At 40.0% G+C, this 10,914-nt stretch overlaps 2 protein-coding genes across 3 annotated transcripts in view; one reads left to right on the plus strand and one right to left on the minus strand.

The window, feature by feature from the left end:
- rgl2 (ral guanine nucleotide dissociation stimulator-like 2) overlaps positions 1-7,114 on the plus strand; it is a 30,703-nt gene extending 23,589 nt beyond the window's left edge. For both annotated transcript variants that reach the window (XM_032518102.1, XM_032518103.1), the window contains 9 exons: positions 342-401; positions 1,494-1,580; positions 1,692-1,724; positions 2,130-2,251; positions 2,357-2,443; positions 3,278-3,371; positions 3,559-3,783; positions 4,006-4,120; positions 4,970-7,114. In XM_032518102.1, coding sequence (XP_032373993.1) covers positions 342-401; positions 1,494-1,580; positions 1,692-1,724; positions 2,130-2,251; positions 2,357-2,443; positions 3,278-3,371; positions 3,559-3,783; positions 4,006-4,120; positions 4,970-5,151 — 1,005 coding nt within the window. In that variant the 3' untranslated portion in view covers positions 5,152-7,114. The remainder of the gene's footprint in view (positions 1-341; positions 402-1,493; positions 1,581-1,691; positions 1,725-2,129; positions 2,252-2,356; positions 2,444-3,277; positions 3,372-3,558; positions 3,784-4,005; positions 4,121-4,969) is intronic.
- Positions 7,115-7,239: 125 nt separating this feature from the next.
- The window catches only part of dnase2 (deoxyribonuclease II, lysosomal), an 8,365-nt gene continuing 4,690 nt past the window's right edge, over positions 7,240-10,914 (minus strand). The window contains exons 6-7 of the mRNA XM_032518112.1: positions 9,314-9,532; positions 7,240-9,114 (exon numbers count right to left, since the gene is read on the minus strand). Of these exons, the coding sequence (XP_032374003.1) occupies positions 8,744-9,114; positions 9,314-9,532 (590 nt within the window). The 3' untranslated portion in view covers positions 7,240-8,743. The remainder of the gene's footprint in view (positions 9,115-9,313; positions 9,533-10,914) is intronic.

Below are 10,914 nucleotides of genomic sequence, written 5' to 3' on the forward strand. Positions count from 1 at the left end.
CGGCACCAAGCGTGCATTTGAAAATCTCACTGCAAGCTATTGGATAACACTAGAACCAATCACAACAACACACCTATATCAGATACACCGATGTGATTGATGCAGCTCGGCTACAAAGGTATAGTTAATGAGCAACACTACTCAATGCAAGATTAACTCGCTGAGCAAATTCAAATTGTGCTCTCGTGAGAACTCAGGATTTCCAGGGTATCTGTTGACGAGGATCATGTAAAAGCTCCAGAAGAGCTACTAAATGGACCTTGTGATGAGACTGATTTCTCCACAATTTTTTCCAAGGCCGATAATGAACTTTAAACCTTTTCCTTGCTTTTGTGTTGCAGGAGGGCACATCAAAGTTCGCCAACATTGACCACAGGCTCAACAACAAACATATTAATAGGGTAAGTTGAGTGAAAATTAGGGAGCGATGCAGGTTTTGCTTTTTGGTAGTTGGGCGTGTTTATGGTAGTCCACTGGGTTGAGCATTTAAGTTAGGGAAAATAACGTAAACCAAAGACTGTTGTCGCACAGGTCAGCACGCGGGTGTAAAAGGCTGAAATTGTGCAAATATTGAGATGAAATGCACAGTTTAACATTTGTAAATTATTAAATACATTTTGGTCACGGAGGAGTAACTTAAAAATGACCTCAACATTTGTTGCTGAGGCAAATCCTCAGATCCTCAAGCAAATAAAAGAACAGTTTTCACTAACTTGACGGCCCACGTCTGGTCTGCATACCGATTGTTGTTTAGCCGGAAGGGTAGTACGCCCCCGGAGGCCTTTATGGGAGACCTTGGAAATGTTATGGATGATGTAAGATCCTGCAAAAGTGTCATTAGTATTGTTAAAGTTAGGGGGCAAAATGTTGTATAATATTTGTAGAAAAAAAAAGATTTGTGGTGTAACTTGGATTCAGGTGTCTTTTAGGGCTTATGAATCTTATTTTGTTGTATATACAGTGTATGATGTGTCAAATATATCCAATATAGGTTTAGTACATCACAAATATGAGTAGAATCAAGTTTATTTTTAGTTAAAGCACTCAGTTTTAAAAGTTTTAAAGTTTATTTGTATAGGGACAGGTTTGTAGCATAAACCATGCCACACACCACAGCATTTATTGCCTAAGCTAATTTGCAATGCCTGTCTCTAGGTTGACCTATGAACTCCATTATTTAGTTGACTTGACAGTACTGTTTTTCCTACAAAACGCTACATTCAAAACATTGATACTGATGTCACTTTTGCTAAGCAGAGGGTGTTTTAGTGGTTTGATGGAGGGTTGGAAGCACAATCGACTGGCATGCAGCAGCGAAGTGGAACAGAGGGCTGTCGTGTGTGTGATGTGCTGAATCCTGAGCCACCGCTTGAAAAACAGCTGCAGGCGGCTGCTCTGAAATCCCTCGCTGTGTGGGCTCTTTACGATGTGAATAGAAACCTCTGGGGAACTGATAAAACACTTCTTCTTTGTTGTTTTTTTTTACTACACAGTCCAACGCCCAGGGCACGGTGCCCTACCTGGGCATTTTCCTCACAGACCTCACTATGCTGGACACGGCGGTCAAAGACAGGCTGGATGTAAGTTCTTCTCATCTCTATCAAGGCGAAAGTTGGTCACAACCCCTGGAAGTTGCACACTATTTTACAATGATCAAATTTACATAACACATCCTGTCACTCCCTTTGCAGAACGGCTACATCAACTTTGACAAAAGGAGAAGGGTGAGTGTTGCGATACGCATCAGTGTGAAAAATAAAAGGTTAAAAGTTCACACTTAAAATAAGAGAAGTTTGCTTGTAGCGGATCCTTTTGAACTAAGCTTTGTTTTTTTGCACGCTTACACCAACAAGCAAGTAGTAAAAAATCGTGTGACCCTGAAAAGATCCAGGTAGAGAGACAAAGAAGAGATACACAAAGAAGACAGATGTGTGGGGTATTTTTGAGATAAGAGCGTCGTAAAGTGAGGAGAGGGAACATAATATCTGAGGGAGGAAATTATTAAGTGGAAGGTGCGTGAGGTGCAAGAAGAAAAGAAAAAAAAGAACTGCCACAGTTATACTAGATCAGCCAACATGGGTGCTTTTTTTATTATGACACTTTGTGATGATATGCCTCTTTGTTCACAGGAGTTTGAGGTTTTAGCTCAAATCCGGCTCCTGCAGTCTTCTTGCAAAAACTGTGTTTTCACCACTGACGAGGCCTTTATACAGTGGTATCAGAGTGTACCGACACTAACAGAGGAGGAAAGGTACCTATCTGAAAGTATGGTTCTGAGTAATCTGATGTCTTGAATGCGTTCATTTGTATTTGTCAGACAATGAATGTTTTAAACGTGTGATTATGTCTATTTCAGTTATAGACTGTCCAATGAAATTGAAGCACCTGGTGAGCCTAGCCCCCGCGGCCTTACTCCAACAGTCATTATCACACAGTGCTCAGAGTAAGCTATACTGAATACACACACACACACACACACACACACACACACACACACACACACACACACACACACACACACACACACACACACACACACACAGCAAAAGGATGACTATAATATCACATTCACACAATTCAGAATATGTAGACTAGGATTTAGGTGGTGGTGGGTTGTCCACTGATTTTACTCCTGAAGTTCAGGTTACTCGTCACAAGGAACACTAATATCTTCTGTGGTTCTTAAGGAGCTTTCTAAAGTCTGAAGCATATATCTCTGTTTGGGCTTGAGGGTTAAAATGTTTAAAAGAGAGCCTGTGTCACCAAGGAGGCATGGATGAGGACACATGCAGTCATTTACCAGGCAGGACAAAAGATGCTATTGAGTTGCATTATGGCAAATTAGTAATTTGGGGCTATATATAAATTAAATTGACTTGACTTGAAATATAGGAGTTTTGGATCCAGACTATACTACAGAATAAGTCAGCATATCTGCCTTTTTTGCTTCAATTATTGACCATTTAGTATCTCACAAGTGATTTTGAGTGCAAGTAGGGTTTTTTTTAAATTCATTTTTACTCTCACACAACAAACAAAACATACAATTTGCAACATGAACGTGAACATACCACACCCCCCCATTATCACCACCCACCCAGACAAAAAGAAAGAAAGATGACACAATATTCAAGACCTACACAACAAAAATAGTAAAACTATAAACCAACTAAATATATGTTTGAATGACAACACCATAGTGATTAATTACTAATAAAAACAATCAGTAGTTTCAACCCTAACTTGAATGTCTTTATACATTTCCTTGTGTTTTCAGCCTGAGTACGTCTCGGACCAGCCTGACTGGGGACAGCGACAGCCTCTTTGACTTCCCCTCCCCGGTCAATAATCTGCTCTCAAAACTCACAAAGGTAACATACTTTTAGGCCAACTTTGCAGTCATATTAGCTTTTGTTTCACATACATTGTTTGCAGGAGTGACTCTGTTTTTGCTTTTGTCTAAATCTGCTAAACCCATTGTACTTAATGTGGGTGTTAGGAAAAGCGATCACGTCCTTGGTTATCAGCAGCACCGTTTGCTTTTTATTTTTATTGTAGCATATGAGATCTCCGTCTGTGTCCTGTCTGGATGTTGACACGTCTCCTTCAACCACTGACTCCACCCCTGCCACGTTGACTCCATCCACTCCCACTAAATCACACCGCCGATCAGTCTCCTGCGGAAACAACCCCCCTAATAACATCCAGGGGTCGGGGCCCGACATGCGAATCATCAGGATACGGATGGACCTGCAGGATGGAAACATGTACCGAAGCATACTGGTACTAATTCAAACCATTTGAATGTAATTCACTCCAGCAGTGAGACTTTAATGCTATAAAATGCTTTGGCCCAAATTGTCTGCGACATGCTGCACTGGTCCCGTAATGATAGTCATCAGATCCTGTATCCTCCATGTATCCTGAGGATACAATGGACCCAGGATATTATTAGTGCAGATCAAGCTGTCCTAGTGTCATTGTTATTCTCTTCTCTCCCCTCAGGTTACGAGCAATGACAAGACCCCCACTGTGATCAGCTCTGCCTTAGAAAAGCACAATCAGGACCCCAAACAGACGTCCAGATACGAGCTGATCCAACTTCAGCCTGAAGGAAAAGGTAAAGACGTGTCTCCAGTGCAGAAAAAACAACACCTATTGGAAATATACTAGAACCCGACCAATATGTCGTTGGGTCGATATTATCGGACGATATTGGGCATTTCTCGAACTATCTGCATTTATAATGGCCGCTAAAATACACATCTATTTATTTATTTATTTATTTTTTAATATTCAATCATCAGAATCATTTATAATGAAAAATAAATGATTCTGATAAATGAGTATTTAAAAAATAAAATAAAATGGTCAACCATGTTATGAGCGTTGCATAGTTTGTCCACCAAAGGGCGCTCTGCAACGTCCCTATTGGCAACACTGATTTTTTTTTTGTTATTGTGTTTTTGTTCAAAGGACATTAACTTTCATATCTTAAGTTTGTATTTTTATACATTTTACTTATCAGAACTTTAATACATTTTGATGTTCTGCTGTGACAATAAAACAAATTATTATACTATTTTAGTAAGAACTCATAAATAATTTCAAATAACTAATGATAGGGAAATCTGTTTATGTTTTGTGATGCGTTTCTGGATTTTTTAAAAATATACAGTGTATCGGCCGCTATATTGGAACAATGGATACAAATATTTGTATTGTATTGGCCTTAAAAATCCTTTATCGGTCGGGCTCTAAAATATACTTGGTATTTCTGCACTAGTTTCATCATGAGGTGGCGTATTTATGTTATCCAAATGGAGACAACCTGAGATCATCTTTTTATTTCTTCTTTTGCGTCCATCTAAAATTATGGTTAACTTTTAAGTGTAGCACAGCAGCAGCTTTGAAGTAGCTTTATTGAAATCTGATTTGTTTATTTGTCTCTCTTCCTTTCCTAATGCAGAACTGGTCATCCCTGCTACAGGAAACGTCTTCTATGCCATGACATCATCGAGCGTTGACTTCCTGTTGAGGAGGAAAGGCGGGAACACTCCTCTGAGCTCTCAGCCAATCAACACGGAGACGAGCGCCACTTTCCCTCGAATCAAGGCCAAGGGGAGGAGACTGGTCAGGACACTATTTTGACGTCAGATTTCTCTGATTCCAACTTTGTCCACAGTGACGGATTTTTCTCCTCACAAACTGTAAATGTGGCCTTCTACACATGCCTTTCTCCCTACAGAGAGTGTTCTACTAAAACACCAAAACCCAGTCTTTATCAGCGACTCCAGAGCAGGTTTTATCAAAGATTTCATACCTCCAGCTGCCCTGCTGCGTTCACTAGAGCCGTCTGCTATTGAAGAACAGTGTCCGTTTTCCTCTTTTCCTAAACAGTATGCATAACTAATTTACACCTCGAGGTAAGCAATGAAGGCCTTTAACTGAGTGCTTTTGGTGCTGGCGCTCGAGTCCCAGTCAGTTATCACTGCATTTTCAACTCAATGAGTAAGATCCATTTCATTGCTTATAGCCACCAGGAAATCCCTTGTTATTGTGTGCCTCAGTCGTGAGTGATGCTTCCAAATGTAAATAGAGGATTTGGTTGGTCAGAACATCTGGGATCACCTGAGATTAAGGACAGTGTTTTCTTTGGGAAGAACCATAATAAAATCTAAACACACAGAGCCTGTCAGATGTGGTTCTGGTAAACAGCACACATGAGGAAGACCCAAAGATACAGTGTGACTGCATCCATGTAGCAAAACACTGGAGCTTGTCCAATGAGACATATATATGTTTTATGTATTTATATATTTTGTACGTCTGTATGATGTCAACATTGTGTTTACACTGGCGAGAAGCTCTAGGTCCTAGAGGCCAAATTGTCTAATTCATCAAGGAAAAAAATGCATCAAATACCTGCAAGATTTCCTCTCTAAACAGGCCAGCACATGCCTACAGACAGCGATTAATGAAATTACTATTCATATTTTGAAAAGGGCTGCTTGAATTGACTAACCTATTCTTTTGGGCATTTTAGGCCTTTATTCTACAGGACAGCTGAAGAAATGAAAGGGAAGAGAGAGGGGGATTGACATGCAGCAAAGGGCAGCAAACCGGGTGCACCGTGCCATTCTACCAGTTTGTTTTGTAATTTGAAAGCCTGTTTCTTAGCAGCAGCTGTTTTCAGCAAAAAAGGTAAAACTGCCTTGTGCTACCTGCCCAACAGCAACTAGCAGACATACAAAGTTAGCTGGCAGAGAAAAAGTCAACCATCTATCTGCTAAAGAGCCAGATAATGTCCTCAAAAGTTGCTAAAGACCACAAGGAGAGTGATATGCACTTATTTTATCAGATGGACCAAGATTCAATGTATTTAAGCAGCTGTTCACTAACATCTTGGCTGTTGGAACTTTATAGGCAGTCATACAGCTCGTTTAAAAAAGATTCTGACCCCTAGTGGCCAAAAAATGATTTCAAAAAAGAGACTTAAAAATATGCAGCACTTTAAAAGCTTGTGACTTTGCTTCAGTTTATCACTGCAGTATCAAAACCATGAGGAGAACCGTAAGGAAAATCAAAACAATAACAAAACAATTTTATTAAGCCTAAGGTTTGGACTTTTCAACAGAGCATAAGCTAAACTTAATTTATGCAGATTTTCACACAGCTCAGCAGGATCCATCTTCACTGCTGTTTATGTACAGCACAAAGAATCTGCTCCAATTTCATGTTATGAATGCACATGTCAACTTCCATGTTGGTTTAAAACACGCAACCTCTTGTGACCAAAGTCTTGTGACCTGTAGTTGTACTCAGTGCTCAGCGCTGGTGAGGCCACCTTACTGGCTGAGGCATGAGCATAGCGGGACCAGGGAGAGGATTCTGGGTAATAGATGACGTGTGCTAGCGTTATGCTATGCTACTGATTGTTTTAGTGCCTTTCTCTACAGGATGCTCGTCTTTCCCGTGTTTGCATTAGAATGTATACAGTGTACATGGAGGAAACACAGTCACCTCCAGTGCTGTGTAGTCTCACATCAAAGCTGTTAATGCACTACACACAGGATGTCCTATTTTTGTGGTAATAAATTTACTTTTATATGAATTTCATTGCTTTTGACTGATGTGCTGTAACATATTCCACTTTCAATACAGACAGATATTTCCGTGCTGCTAAGTATCCTATAAACATCATTAAAGCCATCTGTATATGTCAAATACACACATTTCTATTTATAGTATGGATCAGGTAAACAAAGCAAGCTGAATATACATCAGCGACAAACAATTTCACCTTTTGTTTTTAGTATTTTTATTTCCATTATTATTCAAGATAGCCAGCATCTTCATCTTCAATCAAAATCAAGGAATGTATGTGGAAATGTAAAACTATAACACATAACAAAAGAAGAGCCAGTTAATAACACACACATTCATGAAACACAAAGTATTAAAGCATTCCTCACAGCTGAATGTTGTCAGTGTCTGTAGTTTGTGAAGTGTGTGTGTGTGTATTGAATGTTACATTGTGCAATTAATCCCACATTATTCATACATTTAACATTCTCTAAATCCAGTTTTTAATACATTTTCCAGCCAAGCTTGACACGCTCCTTGAGAACCCACAAACCAGCCGAAACTAAACTGGTAACATTGGTTTGAGTAAAAAGAGTACCCAGCGGTTATAAAGACACTTGAACAAATGCTTTCATTTAAAGTGGTTCTTTGTGGTTTTTGTGTTTTTCACTATGAACACCATGTTTCCTGTAAAGCCCTCTCCTTCCTGTCCAATTTGACCACTTGTCCTCTTTCAGCATTGTTCAGTATGCATTTGGTTTCAAGAGGAGGATCTTACAGCCCTTGATAACCGCTGATAATCATTCTGAACAACTTAAATGAACAAGTAAAATATTTTTTTGCATTGAAGCCCCCAAAAGAATATAGTTCCTCAAATCAGCCTCTCACTGTGAGTAATGACTACACTATTTTCTACCAATGTTGGATCAGTTCTCTAACTTGAGGGATTTCCACTCTTCTTACTGGTTTGAAATGAGCAGGGCTAGATTGAAAAAAGCCTAACCCAGAGAGCAGGCGGACTAGAGACTTCCATTGGCCGAGCCAGCTACTTCCGGTTTAGTGCTCCGCTTACTTAAATCGAGATAAAACGATGTAATCGTGCATCTATTCTAGTATTTCTAAATGTTATCGGACCATATTGATCAAATTCTGATAGTGAAACAAGTCATTTGGCGTTTTTTGTGAGGCTAAAAAAAAATGTACCCACTGACCTCCAGACGTCTCTTTCACCATGGAAGTCTATGGGGGAAAAGTCTTTTTGAGCCATCAAGTGACGTTGTAATTCCATGGTTTGGCCACTAGAATTTGCTAAGGTCCTGATCATGAATGTATTATAGTGAGGGTCTGATGCACATGCCCAAGTGCAGATAAGCCCACACATAAAAAATATTGCTCCACAACATTAATGGTGATCCATAACTCCACAGGGAACCTTTAAAAAAGTTTGTGATTATCACAAACGTGTAAAATTGTAGCAATGATCTTTAATTATAAATGCATATGTGTTTTTTGATTACATTTTTTCTGGACATACAAGACAAGAAATATACATATTGTACCAAAGAAGTGCAAACATTTCACTTAAAAACCCACATGCCGGATATTAGCCTTATCAAATGACGGCTCTTTCCTGAACCCATGGGGCTCCTGCATGGTGTCAACACTGGCTCGTTCCTCCTCCACAAGCCTCACACTCCAGCGCCGCTGTCCGGTAAGCCTTCCACACCACCGGGTTCTGCAGACACACCGTGCCACCGCCTCGCTTCTCCTCCGCCTCGTTCCTGTTTATATCTCCCACACACACCCAGCCGCCTCCGCCCCGCGACCCGGCTGCCTTGGGGCTGACAGCCCACTTGGAGTGGTCCTGACTGGCCTTGAAGGTGAACGTCTGCCCCGGGTTGAGTATCGTGATGTCCAGGACCTTCCAGCCCAGCGAGCAGTCAGAGGGGAGGATGCCTGTAGAGCGAACCCAGAACTGGACCAGGAGGTCTGACTGGAGGCTGGGGGCCACCCAGGAGTGGTACAGGTCTAATCAGGCAGGGAGGAAAGATGGACGTGATTATGCGTTCATTATTACCGAAAGCAAATTATTATTATTACAAATGAGAACTTATCATGCTCACATTTCCCTATTTACACCTGCAAAGAAGCTCAAGGTGAAGCTGAGACTAGAAGAACTGTGGCCAGAACAAACTTCAAACTACTCTTTTTTTCTCCAAAGTCATACCATTTTTAAAAGAGGCTCCTTTGGCAAAGCTGATGAAGTTGGTTCCATCCTTTGAGGTCAGAGTCACGCTGCGATTGGATACAGTTTTCATATGTGGAAAGATGTGACCAGACAGATGTCTTTTTGCACAGACAGCAGCCAGTGCGGGCACCAGGGACGCCAAGGACTCTGGGACGTTGCAGTCGTACACATTAGGCTGATTGATCTGAAGCTGCTCTCCTGTGGTGCAAAACAAATTAGATTTAAGGCAAACGCTGCTAACGGCACTCTAGAATCACTTTATTCGTTACAGTAAATGAATACACTGTCTTGGTGACATTGGCGCAGAGGCATATCAATAACGTGCACTCCAACACTGTGCACATCCTTACTCTGTGGGAATAACTATACCTACCGAGTGAGGACCTCACTCTTTACTGCAATGACAAAAATCCAGGTATGCATCTTTGGAGTCATTGTGTTATTTGTAATTTTTCTTCCTTTGTTTCAACCTTCTTGTATCTGCGTCTATATTTTTTGACACAAAAGGTATTATAGAATATGCAAATTGTTCCTTTATGACATATTTTGTACCCGAATTTAAATGATACACAATCGATTGTTGTAAGTAACTACAGTATAGCACTGTACACTTAACTTTCATTCTAACCTCAACACATTATGCACTTCTGCTCTCATCTTTCCATGAGCTCCATTAGGACTGCAACTAACTGATCCATTATGTATACTTAACTGTATATCATTTAGTCTATAAGACTGTGATATGGACCTATATGTCTAAATTGAAATTCAATATAAAATGTCAATAAAAAGGAAAAAGCGTCCAAGGTGACCAAAAATGATTCATTATAATAATTCATATTTATTTAAAATTGTGCATTTTATTTGAACATTGATGGCAAATCTTAATGACTTTAGTGAGACGTTTTTACATTACTGCATTGATTGCCACAAAGTTTGGTAAAGCCATTTAAGTCCCCCTTAGGACTAATTGTAAAAACTGAAACAAAAATTCAATTAACTTATATATATATATAATTACTTTGATATCTGAACAAATACTGATAACATTTCCATCATCCTCAGTTGTTCTTTGTGTTAAATGTTTGTGTGCTTACACACTTCACTAAGATGGCAGACTTGGTAAACATTATACCTGCTAACCATCGGCATGTTAGCATTGCCACTGTGAGCATGTTAGCATGCTGACGCACCACTGAGCCGAACTAAAGCCTCACAGAGCCGCTAGCATGCCTGGAGGGCTGCCTTCTAGATTACTTTTAGAAAATCAACCGAAAATTGTCATTGATGAAGTTTATAGCACTTGCCTAATTGCCTAATGCTGTTTCGGCACTTACTCTATGCAATAAACAAAAGTAGCTGTGCTGATCAAATCCGTAATTAAGGTGATTAAAACATATACAAGCAAATACTTTGGACAACATACTATTCTTCCCTTATAGGTAGCATTTTCTGAACTCTCACTTTAGTCATAGTGGTGTCTAATCTCAGTTCCCCCTTAAATTCCTGCTTCGAAAATAAAATGTGACACCTTCAGCTATTTGGGGGAAGAAAGAAAACACACACACACACACACACAC

Source organism: Etheostoma spectabile, chromosome 6 (genome assembly GCF_008692095.1).
Source record: "Etheostoma spectabile isolate EspeVRDwgs_2016 chromosome 6, UIUC_Espe_1.0, whole genome shotgun sequence".
Taxonomy (NCBI): Eukaryota; Metazoa; Chordata; class Actinopteri; order Perciformes; family Percidae; genus Etheostoma; species Etheostoma spectabile.